At 53.3% G+C, this 19,027-nt stretch overlaps 1 protein-coding gene across 8 annotated transcripts in view; it reads left to right on the top strand.

The window, feature by feature from the left end:
- LOC120866250 (aquaporin-7-like) overlaps nucleotides 1-17,344 on the top strand; it is an 18,261-nt gene extending 917 nt beyond the window's left edge. For 2 of the 8 annotated variants that reach the window (XM_040243841.1, XM_040243849.1), the window contains exons 2-7: nucleotides 488-536; nucleotides 5,330-5,447; nucleotides 13,444-13,567; nucleotides 13,940-14,077; nucleotides 14,285-14,829; nucleotides 15,217-17,344. In XM_040243841.1, coding sequence (XP_040099775.1) covers nucleotides 511-536; nucleotides 5,330-5,447; nucleotides 13,444-13,567; nucleotides 13,940-14,077; nucleotides 14,285-14,829; nucleotides 15,217-15,351 — 1,086 coding nt within the window. In that variant the 5' untranslated portion in view covers nucleotides 488-510 and the 3' untranslated portion in view covers nucleotides 15,352-17,344. The other 6 variants (XM_040243855.1, XM_040243863.1, XM_040243882.1 and 3 more) reach the window with 5 other exon arrangements.
- The last annotated feature ends 1,683 nt before the right edge of the window (nucleotides 17,345-19,027 follow it).

Raw genomic sequence — 19,027 nt, 5'->3', positions numbered from 1 at the left:
TGTGTGCCTATGTGGGGTGTATGTGTGTGCGCGTGTGTGCCTATGTGTGTGTCTGTGTGTGCAAGGAGGGGACAGATGAGGCCCTGGAAAGCCAGCGTTTAAGTCAGCAACAGGAGGGTTTGAGGTTGGACTGAAGGCAGTAATACCTGCCTGTGCAAGGGTGGAAATGCTGCAGGGAGCCTGGGGGCATCTCCATTGTCCAGAGCTGCAGGCTTGGGAAGGTCAGGAGGACCTTGGCAGGGCCCTGGCCTGGGGGGCCAAGGGTCCTGAAGCCAGCAGGGGTTGGGGTGGGGCTCCAGTGCCTCTCCCTATTGGTTGAAGCATACACACCCCTCATTCTCCCTTCTTGCCAGCTTGGCTGGGTTGAGGTGTTGGCACTGGCAGGGGCTGTCCCTGTGGCTTCTCCCCTGGGGGACTGAGGTCTGATGGGGATGAGGGGCCAAGTTCTGTGGCTCCCAGCCCCAGTGACCTCTCTTTGGCTTTACAGCATCTAAAAATCTCAAAGACAATATGACTCACTCAGACAAAAAGAGGCGGTAAGCATCCCACATGTTCCCCTACCTCAGCCCTCCTGTCCGGCACCCAACACACCCCAGGGCCCTCCCTGACCCATCCTAGCTCCTCCCTCATGGCAGCTGATGGACCAAGACTCCCTCCTTCCCACCCTACTCCAGCCATGGGGCCCGGAAGAAGAGCCTCTCCCACCTGCACCCATAGCCAAGCATGGGCTGGGCCCTGGGGTGAGGGGAGGCTCAGAAAGACCCAGATGAGGGTCAGGGGGCTGGGCAGGGGGTTCCAGCTGTCCCTACACAGTTTGTGCTCAATTGAACTGAACTCACTACTTCCCACCTGCTCAGGCTCAGGTCTCTTCGAGGTGAAATGAAACCCAAAGTCCTTACAATGGCTAAGGCCCTGCCTATTCAGTGCTTGTTTCCTCTCTGACCTTCTCCCATCCCACCCACCCACTCTCCCCTCCTTTCCTTCCCTTCAAACATGCCCAGAGTCCTTCAGTGACCGTCCCCTCTGCCTGAAACATTCTTCCCGCAGTTTCCCGCGTGGCTTGCTCCCTCATCTCCTTCCTGTCTTGGCTTAAATACTTCTTTCTCAGTGAGGGGACCTGGCTGCCCTGTTCCAAGTCCTTCCCTCTCCCTTTTCCCTGCTCTAGCTCCCGGCAGGTAGGTAGGACTGTAGGTAGAACATATCAATACCACACAAATGTACGTACTACTTGCTTCCTTTCCTTGCTGCCTGCCAGCTCCACATGAGCATGGGTGTTGGTCTGCTTGTGTGCTCCAGGATAGACTGAACGCATGGGTCACCTCTGTGCTGTCGACGTCACTGTGCCCACTCGAGACTCTCCCAGGGCTTTGGACCCTGTTTGCAAAAACCCTCTAGTGGCCCAGACCCTCTAGCTTAGCCCCAGTTGAGGACAGACTTCTTCTCACCAACCCTCCTGCTTCCTGTGGTCTCAGGTCAGTCAAGGATCCCCGTCTCCCCCAGCGCTCCAGCCAGAAGTCACAGCCTTGTCCTTACACATCTGTCCCCCATGCCTCACATCTAACCACCAATCTCCTAAAAAGTATAAGAGATGCTCACTTCCACCTCCCCACTCCCTCACAGCCACCACCTGCCCATTCTCCCAAAGGCTCTGCTGACCTGCCCTCCTCCCACCCCTAGGGGCTGCTTGCTCTGAGGGAGTTACCCATCTCCTTATGGAAGAACCCATCCGAGGGCAGGGTTTACTTGTAACCCTTGTGCCTGACTCCTAAGTAGATGCTCACCAAATGTTTGTTAAATGGATGAATACGAGTTAGCAGCTTGAATGGTCGGCTTGAGGTTGGTTGAGTAGTATGCAGCTGGTTGGCTGCTTAGATAATTAAATGAGTTGACTAATAGGAGAACCAGTTAGTTGGTTAAGTTGCTAGGTTGATTAGTTGAAGGGTTGATTGCTAAGTGGTCAGATATTTAGTTCCTTAATTAGCAAGGAACTAGGTAACTGGGGCTTCCTAGAGTGATAAAGAACCCGCCTGCCAATGCAGGAGACATAAGAGATATGGGTTCAATCCCTGGGTTGGGAAGATCCTCTGGAGGAGGGCATGGCAACCCACTCCAGTATTCTTGCTTGGAGAATCCCATAGACAGAGGAGTCTGGTGGGCTACAGTCCATAGGGTCCCAAGAGTTGGACATGACTGAAGCAACTGAGCATGCATGGATTTAGGTAGTTTCCTGGTTGATGGTTGGTTTCTTGGTTTGTAGGCTAAGTTTTCTTCGACTCCCCTTCTGTGAGCTCTCTCATTTTTGCCCCTGGATGAAATGACCATCTCTGATTGGGTGACCTCCAAATGGGTATCTCTAAACCAGACCACGTTACCAGCAGGCTCCTTCCTGGTCACCTCCACTTAGCTGGCTAGTGGGCTCCTCAAATTCAGCACACCCAGAGGTGACTCCTCATCCTCTGCCTAAGCCTGCCGCTTCTCTCATGCGCCTCATACACCACTGTGCTGCTCCATCCAGAGCCGGGGCATCCAGGGCTCTCCCCTCTCCATCCTCCTCTCTAATGAGACACACGTCTGTTCGTAGGCCTGCCTTCCCCTGGCCACCTCCATGCACCTTCTTGGCTCTGGCTGCCATTATCGTTCAGCCTGTCTGGGCTGAACGTGTGATTGCTCACATGTCCTCCACTCCCGCTCCCTGATTTCTGCCTCCAAGCAGGAGGCAGTGCTCCTGCCTAACTCCTCCACCCCAAGACCCTCTGGGATCAGACTCCCTCTGCCCTCTCTGCCCCTCTCACGCTGCTTTGTCTCCTCTCTCTGCAGCCCGTCCTTGCAGAATTCCTCTACACTTCATACATTGTCATCATTGCAAGCCTTTGTCCAAACCATTCCAACGCCCAGGACTTTCCCCCACCTCCCTGATGCTCCTTCATCTGACCAGCCATCTATTCTCGACCTAGATCTCCCTTCCTCTGGGAGAGCCTCCTACTCCCTCTGCTGGGTCATTTGCTTCCTCCCTGCAACCCCATAGCGTCCAGCATTCACTTGTGGCAGCACTCCTTGTTGTTCAGCTGCTAAGTCATGTCCAGCTCTTTGTGACCACATGGACTGTAGCCCACCAGGCTCCTCCGTCCTCCTTGCGTTGCAACACTTCTTACGCTGTCAGTAATTGCTTAGTAAATTGTTCATCTTTCTAAGAGCAGGGATCATGCCAATGTTCTTTACTACAGTCCCCAAACACATTGGAGAAGGAAATGGCAGCCCAATCCCATGTTCCTGCCTGGGAAATCCCATGGATAGAGGAGCCTGACGGGTAACAGTCCATGGGGTTGCAGAGTTGGACAAGAGTGAGCGACTGAGCACGTGTGCGTTGAACACAGTTGGCACTCTAGGCATTCACTGCATCTTTGGTTCGTTGGTTTGTTGGTGCTTGCTGTGTGGTGAGGAGGAAGAGGCCAGGGTCCCAGGGCTCCCTTGGTGTCATTGACTTCCTGCTTTGTCTGCCTCTCCTCTGCCTCCTGTGTAACCTTCTGGGACTGTTATTCTATTTTTTAAAAATAATATTTGTTTACGTATTCACTTTTGGTTGTGCTGGGTCTTCGTGGTGCACAGGCTCTTCTCTAGTTGCAGCAAGCAGGGGGCTACTCTCTAGTTGCGGTCTGTGGGCTTCTCATGGTGGTGGCTTCTCTTGCTGCAGAGCACGGGCTCTATGATACAAAGCCTTTGGTAACTGCGGCTCCTGGGCTCTAGAGCACAGGTTCAGTAGCTGTGACACATGGGCTTAGCTGCTCAGCAGCATGTGGGATCTTCCGGACCAGGGATCGAACCGGCATTGGCAGGTGGATTCTTGACCACTGAGCCACCAGGGAAGCCCCCAGCACTGTTCTTGAATTTCTGCTGCCTCAGGCTCTTCCTCAGCACCAAGGAGGCCAGTCACAGGGGCACGGGAACACCTATGGGATGCCGCATGGCAGCGGCAGTTGGGTGGACGCTAGTGGACTGACTGTCCAGGCAGCGCTGCATCCCCCTCCATATGCTCAGTCCTGGGTTTGTTTCCCTGAAGTAAGAACAGAACAAGGACTAGGGTGGGTGAGAAATGAACTTGGGTTCTCAGCCAGAAACGTAGATTGTGCTTTGTCCATGCCCGGCTTACATTTCTCACTCTCAGGGCTCACTCTTTGCTGCTGTGAGGCTGGGGAAAGTCAGGAAGCTGTGGCGGGGTGGGGGTGCTGTGGCAGTCCCCAGCAGGGTGAGGAAGTCGAGGGACGGGCAGCATGGGAGAGGGGAGGGTCACCAGTCTGAATAAGCACTAAGGCTGCAAACAGGTATCTCTTCCTCCTCCTCCAGAGCCTCCGGGCTGTCTCCTTCCCCAAACTCAAGTCTTGTCCCCCCAGCCCCAACAGAAGATAGAGCCTCTAACTCACTCTTTCATTTGTCCATCCAATCATCCATTTACCAAACAAATATTTATCAACTTTCTACCGTGCGTCAGGCACTGTGGGAGTGCTGGGGATCTAGGGGAGAGTAACAGGCCTGCTGCGGTTCATGGGGTCACAAAGAGTCAGACATGACTGAGCAACTGAACTGAACTGAACTGAACTGAACTGAACAGACGAAGTCTCAGTTTTTTCATTTGAGTGTACTCTGCACATGTACTACGTGCCCGGCACTATGCTGGACACTGAGAATACACTGGGGAGTAAGACACAGTCCATCTTTTCCTCCCTCCTTCCCTTTCATTGGTTCATTCATTCACTCACTCATTCACTCACAAGCATCTGTTCATGCTGACCTTGCTGCAGAAACAGAACCTGGTGTGTGCTTCGGGACTCAGTGCTGTTCACAGAGCCCGGGAGCCAACTCTGCCACACCCTGTGCTGTTTGCAGAGCCTTGCAGTTGCCAGATCTTGCCTGATGCCTTGCCTGTGTCCCCAGAGCTCTGGCCCCAGCAAACAGGCAGGCAGGCAGGCAGGCAGACAGCTGAGCTCTACTCTCCCGCCTGCTCTCTCCCACCTGCTTCTCCCCCAAGGCTCTTTGGCACCATAGACGGCACTTACAGGCTCCCCAACTGCCCCCTCTGCACCCTGACCTCATGGGTGCACTTTCCCAGTGGTCTAGTCTCTGGCAGGAGGAAGAAGGGATGTGACCTGGATGTCCAACCCTAGTCCCTCTCCACGTCCCTGGGCTCTCATGCCTCTGACCCCCGAGGTACCAGCTGCCCTGGGCAAGAGCAGTCATGTGTGGAGAGGCCACTGGGTTACCCATTAACTCAGCTGTGACAATAAGTGCACCTGATCTCATTTCTGCCCATGGGCTTCTCCGGCTGCTGTTTCAGGTCCACCCGCATGTCCAAGGTGGTCTCGACACCTACAGCAACAAAGATGAAAGTCATATGGCAGAATGAGAATGTTCGAGAGTTCCTGGCGGAGTTCATCAGCACGTATGTCATGATGGTGAGTGGGCAGTGGGTACAGGGTGAGCAGACTCTGAGGAAGGGGTCTCAGGAAAGTGGGGCCTCAGAAAGGTGGGGCTCCGTAAGGGCAACCCATGACCTGCTCCCCACCTCTGGGCCCTGGATCACACTGTCCCTTCCCCAGCCTCTGAGGGAGAAGCATAGGAAAACAAGGACTTGTCTTTCTCACCAAGTCTTTTTGGGAGAGAAAGGGCTCACAATATGTGGGGCAAAGTGAAATCCTGAGTTACAGGTGGCTGGGTGCATTGTGGGCATGACTGGGAGTGAGGAGAAGGGAAACAAAGAGTAAAGAGATTGGAGAGGATGTGGAGGCTTTGAGAATTAATCCTGAGGGTGATGGGGAGACACTGAAGGTTTTCCAGGAGGGGAGTGATATGGCCAGTGGTGGGTTTTAGGAAGAAATTCTGGGCTCCCTGTGGAGCCTAAGCAGAGTGGGCAATGTTGCAGGGAGGGGAGCCCAAGAAGAAGCTGTTGGGATGGCCTAGGACAGAGAGAGAGTGTGGAGGTCCAGGGATCAGTCCAGGGTCAGTCTAGTCCAGGGATGGAGAAGAAAGCACACATCCAGGGGAGTTAGAGGAGACGGAACAAAGGAAACTGCGAGCAACAGATGTGGGGTAGATGCTGAGGGGGCCATTTCAGCGTGAGGTCAGCTTTCCTGCGATCAGGTGAGCTGCTGGGGGGGGGGGCAACCTCGGGGGGGGGGATGGCTGGGTATAGAGGCCTGGAACTCTGCAATGTGGTCTGGGCTGACATAAATAGTTAGACTTCATCAGAACATGAATAGTGGTTATAAAATTTGTACAATGAGAACGTATAGAAAGAAAAACGAACTGAGTTGAGGACAGAGCCTGAAGAATGAAGAGAGCACACAGAAGGGCCTGGGTGACCAGAGGGGTGGGAGTAGAAGGTGGGGGGAGACCAGGTTACGGAAGAAAGGGGAGCAGTCAGCAGGGTGGGGGGCTGTGGATGGCCCAGAGTAGTAGGGTATGGCAACCTGGGAGGTCCTGGGGGAGCTGGGGAGGGCTCTTTAAGGTGATAACAGGGGAGAATCCAGATGCAAGTGGGATGTGGGGTTTCTTGGGGACTCCCTGTCCTGCCTCAGCCCAGTCACTCACCCATCCAGCCTCTGCCTTGAGCTGTGGCCACTCTTGTTTGTACCTTATGAAGGCCTGGGTCTGTGACAAGAAGGGTTAGCCTCTGGGAAGGGGAACAATGGCTTCGGGGGCACAACAGAGGTGGTGGGGGGAGGGGAGAGGATGAGCGTGTGTGTGCGTGTGAGTGTCTGTGCACTGAGTCACAGTGTAGGAGAGATAGTGGGACCCACATTGCCCCGGGGACTCTGGACACCTGGGTTCGTATCCTGATCATTCTGCCACTGAGTCATCAGCTGGCCTTGGGCAGGTCTCCCTGTGCTCAGAGCCTGTCTTCTCAGACATTATTGTTGTTTTTGGTCGCTCAGTTGTGTCTGACTCTTTGCGACCCATGGGCTGCAGCACACCAGGCTTCCCTGGCCTTCACCATCTCCCGGAGTTTGCTCGAACTCATGTCCATCGCATCGGTGATGCCATCCAACCATCTCATCCTCTGTCGCCCTCTTCTCCTTCTGTCTTCCACACACTCATTCCCAGCATCAGGGTCGTTTCCAGTGAGTCAGCTCTTCGCATCAGGTGGCCAAAATACTGAGCTTCAGCTTCAGCGTCAGTCCTTCCCATGAATATTCAGGGTTGATTTCCTTTAGGATTAACTGGCTTGATGTCAAATCTGGCCCCAGACATTATTAACAGTGTGAAACTGGGCCTCCATGAGCTTTGGAGCTGGGTCTGAATGCTGGCTCTGCTGTCTTCTAGCTGTATGATCTTACATAAATATCTTAACTGTTCAGAACTTGAGCTTTCTCACTGGTGAGTGCGACGCTAATATTGAGCTGGCTGACTTGTGTGAAGAAGATTTGGAGCGGGACACCCAGCACACACGTGGCTCATATGTGTTGGTTGATTCTCAAGCTGACAAACTCTCTCAGCTGCCTTCCCCTCCCTGCCTCTCGCCGTTTCCCTCTCCTCCGTTACCTGCCCTCCTGAGCCGCAAAGACAGCGTCTGGACCCTCTCTTGCCTTAATCCAGGGCAAGGTAATTAATTGCTGACAAGACATTCCAGCCCCATGAGGGTTGTTAGACCTTGGCACTGTGGGGGTGGGAGGGTGCCTCCTGGGAGAGCTCCTAGGGAAAGCAGGCACCACCCACATGCATTCCTGCCTGCCCACTGCCCATGTTGGCAGTTCTCCTCCTTTTATTGAGGTTGTTATTGAGCACCTACTGCATATCAGGCACTATAATGCTAAGCCCTCCTGTGCAGCTTCTTCCCAAATCCTCGTAACAGCCCTATAAGGGAGATGCTATTATTATCCCCATTTCACAGATGGGGAAACCGAGGCTTTGTGAGACAAAGTCACTTGTCCAAGGTCACATTTTAAGTTAAGATTAAATCCAGTCTAGCCTAATATCCTGGTCTTGACCTTTGATCTCCATGCTCTGTCTCTTACCTTAGCTGGATTTCTAACTCTTTCCCAGCCGAGGGAAGGCCCTCAGGTCCAGGCTTTGGAAAGTTCAAGACCCCTCTCCAGGTCTTTGTTTTCCCTGGGAACACAAACATTTGCCACTCAGTTGCCGTGAGGATTGAAGGGAAGTAATGTGTAAAAGAACTTTGTGAGATTTAAGCTCACAGGGGACATTGTGTTGTTGTTATTTTTAGGTGTCAGGCCTGTGCCAAGTAGGGGCTTTCTCAGGTGATAGGAAGCTCAATGAGTCATCAGCGTGAAGGTTTCGCCAGAAAAGCTAGAGTGACCTTGGGCCCCATTTATTGCAGCAACATGAAGGAAGCAGACTGTTCTACTCCGTTTCACTCTAGCCTCTGGGGTTGCTGTCCTCCAGGCTGGGCCTGTGGCTATTGGAGACACCTGGACAGGCTGGGCCACATTCACTGGCCAGAGAGGGGAGGAGCTGGGCTATCAGTGCCCTGGAAACCCAGCTGGGGTTGTGAGCAATAAGGCAGGGTCTGCAAAACTCACGTTGTTGGAGCCTGAGAGAATCATTGAGGGAGGTGGGGACTGTGGCTAACGGCAGAGTGCTGACCTGTGTGGGGACGTGGCTGCCACCACTCTGGCTGACTATCACCACATCACCTGGAATGCAGGCTGCTGTTGACAGAGATTCTGATTTTGCAAGAGAAGCTGAAACTTCTGTGCATCAAAACCAAATTAATCAAACAAAACGTTTGCTGAACAGATGAGGTCCAGGGGCTGCCAGCTGGCAACCTTGACATACAGGGGAGCATAGGGGGTTTATTCACTCATTCATTGTTTTTAGTAAATGGTTTTAAGCTCCTACTTGTAAATGGGGACCTTGCTCTTCAAACCCTCCATGGCTGCTCCAGTGCCTGGATCTCTTTACCCCGAATCTGTCAGCCTGGCCTGGCCTCACTCCCCACCTCCATGCCCCCTCTGCCCCTGTCCTCTACCCTCACCCCACCCTTGGCCCGAAGCCGGCCTGTGTCTGGGCTCCCCTGCACCTGTCCTGGGGCTCCTGCGGGACCCAGCAGGCCCTGCTCAGCGGCCTCTCCCTTCCCCTATCTAGGCTAGTGCACTGGTTCTCAGACTGTCCCGGATCTAATGCACTCACCGGCCATTTGTCATCAGCAAATGGCTTGGGCTCCAGCCTGACAGAGAACTGCCAGGTGTGTCTGGCTCCTCACCCATCAGACCTCCCCTCCCTGTGGGTCCACAAACGCCCCCTCCCCCAGGCAGGAGCCTCCACTCCTTTTCATCCTCCACCTCCCAGGCTCCTCAGGCACTTTGCTTCTTTCCTCTCTTCTGTATCTCCAGCTCCTCCCTCTCTTGACCTTAGCACACTCAAGACTCCCTTCCTAAAACAGCAGAACACAGAACACTCCCCCCTTCTCTCTGGGAGCCCCTTCATTTACCACACTTGGTCTCCCTCCCTTCTCAGGCAAGCTCTCAAAGAGATGTCTCCACTGGTCTCTTCAGCTGTTCCTTACCACCTCCTCCCCTCCCGCTCTCTGCACCTGACTTCTGACCCCATGCCCTGATGAGACAGTGTTCCCCACCTACTCAAGAACCCTGGGTTGTCCCATCCAATGGGATGCTTTCCAGGCCTTCTCACGCTTGACCCAGAGGCAGCACGTGACCATGTGGGCCACACCCTCCTTGGGAAACTGCTTCTTTCTGGGGTACAGGGCACATTGTCTTTGTTCTTCCATTTCTTTATTTTTTAAAATTTATTAATTTTTTATTGTGCTGGGTCTTTGCTGCTGTATGTGGGCTTTCTCTAGTTGTGGTGAATAGGCTTCTCATTGCGGAGACTTCTCTTGTTGCAGAACATGGGCTCTAGGCGCTTGGACTTCAGTAATTGCAGCAAACGGGCTCAGTAGTTGTGGGGCATGGGCTTAGTTGCTCCAAGGCATGTGGAATCTTCCTGGACCAGGAATTGAACCCCTGTCCCCTGCATTGGCAGGCGGATTCCTATCCACTGCCACCAGGGAAATCTTGTTCTTCCATTTCAACGGCAGCTCCTGCTGGGGTTTCTAACACCCACCCCTGAGAGCTGACCTGACATTCAGCCCTAGGTTTATCCTCTCCCAGGGATCTTCATATCCTCCCTGATGGCTTCAACTCATGTCCACAATTCTTCAGGTATTTCTTTTTTCAAAAACTCCAGAACTCTTCAAGGGAAATACAATATGAGCCTCATATGTAATGTAAAAATTTTCCAGTAGCCACATTAAAAAGGTAAAAAGTGACAGGTGAAGTTAGTTTTAATAGTTACTGTATTTAACCCACATGTCCATAATGTTACCAGTTCAACATGTAATCAATATACAATTATTTAAGATTTACATTTTCTTTTTCCTCCTAAGCCTTTGAAATCTGCTGTGTACTTTACACTTAACAGATCTCAGTTTCAAGTACATAATAGCCATGTGTGGCTCATGGCCATCATATAGGATGGTAGATCTAGACTCTGATTTCCAGCAGTCTGGACATCTAGAGGTCTCTCAAAGACAACACATCCAAAACATAGAGTATTCAGAGGAGGTGCCATCTGAATGTGGCCTTAAAGTAGAGTATCAATTTTTCAGGATCTAGGATCAGGTATTCCAGAGGAAGGGAGTGACATACGCAAAACACCGAGGCACGAGAAAGCCAGGCATGAAGGGAGCAATCCAGTCGTTTTCTCCGAGACTGGCATAGGCAACTGCCTAGATTCGAAAACTGGCTTCCCATGTGCAAGATGTGTTTGTTGTTTTCAGGTTTTATTTCATTTCTAGAAGATTTATTTATTTATTTATTATTTTTGGCACACTGAGTCCTCATTTCTTTCTCTAGTTGAGGCAAGCAAGGTGTTCTCAGGGGAGCAGACTCTAGGGCACGTGGGCTTTGGTAGTTGCTGCGTGTGGGCTCAGTAGTTGTAGCACACAGGCTTAGTTGCCCTGCAGCATGTGGGATATTCCCAACCCAGGGATCGAACCCCTGTCCCCTGCATTGGCAGGTGGATTCCTAACCACTAGACCACCAGGGAAGCCCCAAGATGTGTACTTGAGACAAGCCACTCAACTTCTCTAAACCTCTGGTTGCCCATCCGTCAAATGGGGAGAATAATAATACCTAATGTGTAAACAGGTTTAAGGGTTAAAGGAGGTGAGAGGTAGAACTTGCTTACCAGTGCCTGGCACATAGTAAGGCCTCAATAAATGGTTATTATTCTTTTTTCCTTTGTTTATTTTTGGCCCACCACATGATATGTGGGACCTTAGTTCTCTGACCAAGGATGGAACCCATGCCCCCTGCCATGGAAGAGCAGAGTCTTAACCGACAGCCGAGGAAGCCCAAATGGTTATTATTTTTACAGTAGTAATTTATTTGACTTCCCAGGTGGCACAGTGGTAAAGAAGCTGCCTGCCAATGCAAGAGGCGCAAGAGATGCAGATTCAATCCCCAGATAGGGAAGATCCCCTGGAGTAGGAAATGGCAACTTGCTCCAGTATTTTTGCCTGAAAAATTCCATGGACAGAGGAGCCTGGCAGGCTATGGTCCATGGGGTCACAAAGAATCGGACATCACTGAGTGACTGAGAACATATATAATGCTATTATTGGTAACACTAGTGTTCAACATAGAGAATACTAGACCCGACATGAAACTGAGAGGCAGAAGGCATGAAAATCAAGGATCTTAAATGGTGACTTACCGAGTTTGGAGTTTATCCTAGAAATGGAAGGGAGCCAGGAATGTTTGGACCAAAGGCAGACAGACATGGTCAGATTTTTGTGTTAGGTCACTCTGGCTGCAAGGAGACTGGGTAAGATCTGGGGAGACTGTAACCAGAGATGACTGTGTGCGGTGGAGAACATACAAGTTTCTGACTTGGCTGGGATGGGGGAACATGGAACGAAGATCACATTTTCTGAGAGATGGTGAGCTTTAGAGCTTGAGATGCCTGTGGAACACTCTGGAGACTTCTTGGAGGTATTTGGAAAAAGAGATCTGGCTTTCAAGTGCAGGTTTTGGGAATTAGTCCATCAGGTGTATCTGAAGCTGGTAAGAAAACCCAGGAGTGACTGAGGTGGGTTATGAAAAGGGCCAGGGATAGAACACAGGGATCATCTGTATTTATGAGGCAGATGAATGAAGAAGAATGTGGGAAGGAACTGTGCAGAGGGAAAGACTACAGAGCAAAGAGGGAAACCAGGAGAGAGGCATGTCACGGAAGCCAGCGAGGAGGTCCTTTCTGGAAGCAGAGTGGTGAGGAGAGTGAAAGTCAGCACAGTCAAGTGAGACGATGCCTGAAGGGACCACTGGGAAATCCAGAGGCTGGAGCTTTCGGACAAGGGAACTGGTGTCTGTGATGGGGGAAGCAGAAGCCAGGCTGGGAGGGAGGACAGGGGAAGGGGCAAAGGACCTGAGACTGTGGGATGGCATCACCAACTCAACGGACATGAGTATCAGTCAACTCCAGGAGATGGGGAAGGCCAGGGAAGCCTGGTGGCTGCAGTCTATGGGGTTGAAAAGAGTCGGACATGACTTAGCAACTAAACTGAAACTGAGCAGGTCCTTCCTAGAGCCTGACTGACATGGGAGGAGGCATCCAGGAGTCCACAGCTGGACAGGGAGGCCGGGATCAGATGGAAGCTCTACTTTAAGGAAAGAAGAGACCCAAGTCTGCAGGAGCCAGTCGAAGGGAGGGCAGAAGACACAGGCAAGAGGGAGGAAGGCCTCTGCAGAAGGAGCCAGAGGAGGGCACAGGAGCCAGAGCTGGAGGGGAAGGCAGCACAGACGCAGTGGGAGGGGGGTGTTAGTGGCTAGGGGGAGGATGAGTAAGGGCCTCCTTTTAGGTCTCTAACCTCCCTGTGAAGGGGTTCAGTGGGGAGAGTCATCTGAGATCTGGTGGTTAGGGATGGGTGAGAAGTTCAGAGGTGATGCCTGAGGGTGGGCTTCCAGGGCTGATGCGTGTGGACGTGGTGAGGGTTGCCGGTGGGTCCTGGGAGAGTCCAGAAGGAAGTTTGCAGAGTCCCTGAAGAAATTTCCTTTGGACTATGCTGACGATTGAGAAGCTCTGAGGGATCCAATCCACACCAGCCCTGTCCTTCTGGAAGCCCTTCGGGTGGACTTGGAGTCTAGGTACCTGGCTAGGTCCATGGGAGCCTGACTCTCTCTCCTCACCCGACTCCTTCTCTAGCATACACCCAGCTCCCACTGGTCAGTGTGACAGGCCTTGTCAGGGGCAACAGGACGAGGTCACGAGGAGGCGTGTCTCTGGAGGAGGAGGGTACGGCAGAAGGGGGTCCCCAAGGGCAATGTCAAGGAGACCTAGCGCATGGAGGCAAGGAGCCCCAGCTGAGCTCCGAGCCCTCCTCTGAGGCTGGGCTGTCTGGGCGGGCGGTCCCCTCAAGGCCCTCTCCTACAGGTGTTCGGTCTCGGTGCCGTGGCCCACATGGTTCTAGGAGGTAAACTGGGGAGCTACCTCGCTGTCAATTTGGGTTTTGGCTTCGGAGTCACCATAGGAATACACATGGCAGGGAACATCTCTGGTGAGTAGGCCGGGCCCCAGCCGACAAGCCTGGCCGGGTGTCCCCCACGGGCTCCTCCGGCCCCCTTCCAGCCAGCCCCTTCTCCAAGTCAGCGGGTGCCTTGCCCTCACGGGCCACTTTCCTCTGCCCAGACGCTTCACGAGCCCCCTTGACCCACCATTTTTACAAGCTGGGTTCTCTCAGGCAAGCAACTGAACTCTCCACCCATTGCTTTGCTTCATGGGGAGATGGAGACGGCGGTTTCTGCCCCGCAGCGTCCCTGTGAGGACCGTCCCTTTACAGATGCTCGCTATTATCATCGCAGCTGTCATTGCTCCTGGTATTACTGATTGTCGTGTGTTTCTTTGCCGACACCCTTGGCCCTCCCTGCAGGGGCCCACATGAATGCGGCCGTGACCTTCACCAGCTGTGCACTAGGCCGCATGTCCTGGAAGAAGTTTCCTGTGTACGTTCTGGGTCAGTTCCTGGGCTCCTTCGTGGCAGCGGCCACCATCTACGGCCTCTTCTACAGTGAGTGTCCTGCCCCGGGCAGCCCACCTCTGGACTCGGCCTCCTCCCCTGAAATGTGGGCAGATCTGAGCGTGTCCTCCCCTGTGAAAATGCTGGGGTAGAAGAGTCTCGGAGGCACTCCCTGCCCTCCATCCTACCACCTCATCTCTGGGACAGTGGTGGGGTTCAGTCAAGGGGCAGGTTCACACTCAGTCTGTATTCCCACAGCCGCTATTATTGACTTCTCGGGGGGAAAGCTGATGGTGACCGGCCCCACAGCCACTGCTAACATTTTTGCCACCTACCTTCCTGACCACATGACACTGTGGAGAGGATTCCTAGATGAGGTCAGTGGTCCAGGCACGGGTGGTCCTCCTCAGGCCCTCCCCCACTCAAGAAGGGGCCAGCAGGCAGCCCCTGTGGTGGAGCGGACAAGAACCCTGGATGGGACGATAGAGTCATGGCTCTGCCACGGTGGGGGGTGGGTGGGGGCCGCTGCCGAAGCCCTGGGGCTTGGCCGGGGGCCCCAGGTGCTGCCACGGTGTCTCTCCCCAGGTGGTGGTGACTGGGATGCTTCAGCTATGTCTCTTAGCCATCACAGACAAGGGGAACAACCCAACGCTGTTGGGGACACAGGCCATTGTGACCGGCATCCTTATTGTCATCATCGGAATATCCCTGGGCATGAACTCGGGATATGCCATCAACCCATCCCGGGACCTGCCTCCCCGCTTCTTCACCTTCCTCGCTGGCTGGGGCTCACAGGTCTTCAGGTACTGCGTGGTCCAGCCCACTCCTGGGAGTTTCCTGTGGGTTCCCTGCATGTGGAGGGTGGAACAGCCCCGGAAGCATCCTGGAGATCCACCCCCTCCACTGCCTTGCCACCCCTCGCAGTGGCCTGGGAGGCAGAACGGGTCCTGACCTTCCTCCAGACCCTGCTCCTAGACTGAATGTCAGCCCTGCCCCAGACCCGCTGCTGTCCCTGAATCAGGCTGAAGCTGATCAGTGTCCCAGGTTCAGGGCCAACTCCTGGGCTAGGATGGGGGTTCCTCCTCTACTCTCCACCCCCTGCCACCCCTTCCCTCATCTTGGCCTAAGGTAGACACAGGTGCCATGCTGGGTGCTGGCCCCCTAAGCAGGGCTCTGCCTTTTGCCTGCAGAACCAAGGACTGGTGGTGGGTGCCAGTGGTGGCACCACCCCTGGGTGCCTACTGTGGTGCCATCATCTACCTGTTCTTCATTGGGTCCAACAACCAACAGGAGCCCCATGTCCTGGAGAATCCCTTGACGACTGAAGACCACAGAATATCTGTGTTGCCCAAGACTGTGTCTCACCAGCATGGGGTCGCTTCCCTCACCCCTGTCTCTGTGTACCCCGAAGATAGATCCTCAGTCTTGTACCACCCTTAAGTGACTCCATCTGCCTAGAGCCCCTCTAAGACTATTTGTGACCCTGCATCCACCCCAATAAAGAAAGCCTTGTCCCACAGTGGCAACCCCACTTCTTGGGGGCCTCCTGTGGTGGGGCTTACCTCCTGGGTTCTTCTCAGAAGCTCCCAGGTTATGCTATAGTCCAAGGCTGGGCAGGAGCTGAGGGGCCTCCAACTCCTGCCAGCCCTGGGAGCTGGGTGGCCCCCAGGGGACTGAGTGGAAGGGCCGATCAGTGGCCTCAGTAAAGACAGGACTAGATTAGAGGAGTCCGGACACAGAAGGGTGGGCTGCCAGGCACAGGGCAGGGAGGGGATGGCATGGGGGAGGGATTCCAGCTGGCAGTTGGGGGGGTCAACCTTGAGCTGCCCTGGGAGAAGACTCTGGACTCTCCTTCAGTCCTGGCCAGTCCTTGGACCAGGCAAGGTAAGGCCCCAGTGTGTGGATCAGTTTCTCAACATTTTTTTTTCCCTTAGTCTCCCCTCCTCAGGAGCCTTTTAGGCATTCTTTCCCTTTACTTGCATGATATTTTTAATACCACAGATATACTGTATATCTGTTTGTGTACTGTACATATATCTTTGCTTTATACAAAAAAAGTAAGATTTTAAAAAATCTCTCCCTTTCAAGGATCCAATTTTTTCCCCCATGGGAGCATAATCACCCCACCCCTGAAAATGCCTGAAGTAGACTGAGAGGTAAGAGGCAGGCTCTGCCTTCTTCGTGAGGGCAGAGCTCTCCCATCGTGGGGAATTGCAGAATTGGAAAGGAAGAAGCAGAGAGGAAAATCCTGTCAAAAGGCAGGGGGCAGGAAATGGTCTCATGAGGTTCCGGGGAACATGTGCAGAGGCAGGGCGGCCAGGGCCCACTGATCCCAGGCTGGGAGGATCATCCTGCTTCTGGGACTCAGAAGGTAGCAACACCCATGGCTTTTGTCCCTGCTTCTGCTTTTAGCCTTTCAACAGCCACTGAGCACCTCCTGTGTACAGGCTCTGCGGGTAAGTTTGGGTCTCTGTCTTCAAGGAGCACAGCCCCTAGTGGGAACAGGTGATCACAGGAAAGAGCTGAGGGGTGAAGAAGGGGCTGCATGCAGGGCTCAGAGGGGCCTCATAGCTCAGTCTTGATCTGAGGCCACAGATGGCTTCCTAGAGAACGAGACAGAGCAGAGACAGGGGGTGGTCCTTTCTGGGGCTGGATGCCGAACTTCATGGTTTGAGGAGATAGGGCGGGGCGGGGTGGGGGTGGGTAGAGGACACTGGTTTTCCTTCTGGAGGTCGGGACCTGGTAAGATGAGATTTAGAAAGCCCACCTGAGCTGCAGTTTGCAGGATGCTGGAAAAGGGGAAGACTGGAGCCTGTAAGGAAGTGTGGGGCAAGGCTGTTCCAGAAGGGGCGGCGGGACAGCTCAGGTCAGCGCTGGAGGGTGGACAGAAGAGAAAGGATTCGCCTGACACCAAGGAGGTAAAAGCCTCAGGCTAGGCTCAGACTGGAGGGAGGAGTGGGTGAGGACCGCGGCCAGGGCCCAGGGCTGCCTTCCAGTTTCTGGCTTGGGCCTGGGGTGTTGGAGATGTCCCCACTGAACATGGAGAATGGGAAGGCACTGGTTTGAAGAGGAAGATGATAATTTATACTGGAGACACATCGACTCTGAGTTGCCTATGGGACGTGGGCAATAGGTGTGTAGTCCTGGACAAGTTACTCTGCCTTGCTGGGCCTCGGTTTTCTCATTTGTAAAGTTGGTCTAATACTATCAAAATACCTACCATTTGTGTTGATGTGAATATCAGATGAAACAAAACATGTACAATGCTGAGGATGGTGCTTGGCACAGAGTCAGTGCTCAATAAATGATTACGCCTTTCGTGTGGTCTAGAGCTCAGAAGAGCTGAAGTAGAGACTGGGGAGACTGCAGTTGTGTGGACAGAGCTGGGGCAGAGGAAGAGGGAAGGAAGGGCCAGCGAGCAGGGTCCTGGTGAGGTGGAATGGGTCTCTCAAGAGGTTTGGCTGACAAGGGGCACAAGGTCAAGGGACACTGGAAACACCCCAGATGTCCATCAACAGGGGACATACTTACATTGCAGTCCAGTCACATAAGGCAGAATACAATACATCAGTGAAAAGTGAGGTACAGGAGCTACCTGTAATGACACGGAGAAAGTGTGCAGGCATAAAGAGTGATGTCGTACATTATACCATTAAAAACAAGCAAACAGCAATATATTCTTTGGGTGTACATATGTGATAAAACTCCCAGGTTTGATCCCTGGGTTGGGAAGATCCACTGGAGAAGGGAATGGCAACCTACTCCAGTGTTCTTGCCTGGAGAATCCCATGAACAGAGGAGCCTGGTGGGCTACAGTCCATGGGGTCTCAAAGAGTCAGACACAACTGAGCATGCACCCATGTGATGAAACTACTTTAAAAAAAAAAGAAGGGGGCTTTCCTGGTGGGCCAATGGTTGAGAATCCACCTGCCAATGCAAAGAACATGGGTTCAATCCCTGGTCCAAGAAGATTCCAAATGCTGCGGGACAACTAAGCCCGTAGGCAGGTGCAACCACTGAAGCCCGAGTGCCCTGAAGCTCAGGCTCCGCAACAAGAGAAGCCATTGCAAAGAGAAGGCCGCACACGGCAACTAAAGAGTAGTCCTGCTTGCCGCAACTATAGGAAGCCTACACGCAGCAACGAAGACCCAGCACAGCCAAGATTTTTTAAAAAAGATAGTAAACTCCTTGAGAGAAGGGACCAACTTTTCACTAAAAAGAAAAGGCATACTTCCTTCATGGAGACAGAAACAGTGCCAAGATGGGGAGGAGCATGGGAGTAGGGAAAGCTAGTAATGATTTTCCAGTTCTGGGGCTGGGGTAAATTTGGGGGTTCATTATGTGATTGTGCTTATACAACTGTGATACATATTCATTCAAAGGTATCATTTATTTTAAAAGATGAAGAAATAGCAATAGCATGAGAACAGGTGATAGGAAGAGTGCCAGGTATGAGGGTCACTGAGATTAGCGGGCTGGGGGCACAGGGTGAAGGAGAGACGTGAGTGAGTCTGACATCCCACGTGGGAGGAACCGAGCCAGGGACTGGGCCTGGGAGCGTCTGGGGAGGGCCCCACAGCTGGAAGTGTTAGTCAGCTGCCTCCCTCTGTGACCCTGGACCCGTCTCTTCCCCTCTCAGCCTCGGTGACCCTGTGAACACAAGGAGGGTGGCCACTTTCTTCCCTGGTGTTCCTTCCGAGCAGTGTGACCCTAAGGCCTCAGTCACAGATGAGAGGGGCATATACAGACCCTCCTCTGCCCCACTGACCACTGCAGCCTTCTGGCATCCTCAGGTGTCCGGGAGGTGGCTTTGGAGGCAGGCCAGCTAGGGGGTCCCCCCAGAACCCCTCCAGCAGTCTGGAGCTATGCCTTAGACCTATACTCGGCCCACTGCCTGGAACCTCCTGGTCACAGCACTTCTGGGCACACGGTGCAGACCCCTTCGTTCTCTTGGCAGAGAACCAGATACCATCCTAGAGCTAAGGATATAAACATTAAAAA

Source organism: Oryx dammah, unplaced genomic scaffold (genome assembly GCF_014754425.2).
Source record: "Oryx dammah isolate SB20612 unplaced genomic scaffold, SCBI_Odam_1.1 HiC_scaffold_1, whole genome shotgun sequence".
NCBI lineage: Eukaryota > Metazoa > Chordata > Mammalia > Artiodactyla > Bovidae > Oryx > Oryx dammah.
This window is presented reverse-complemented; position numbering and strand designations above follow the sequence as displayed.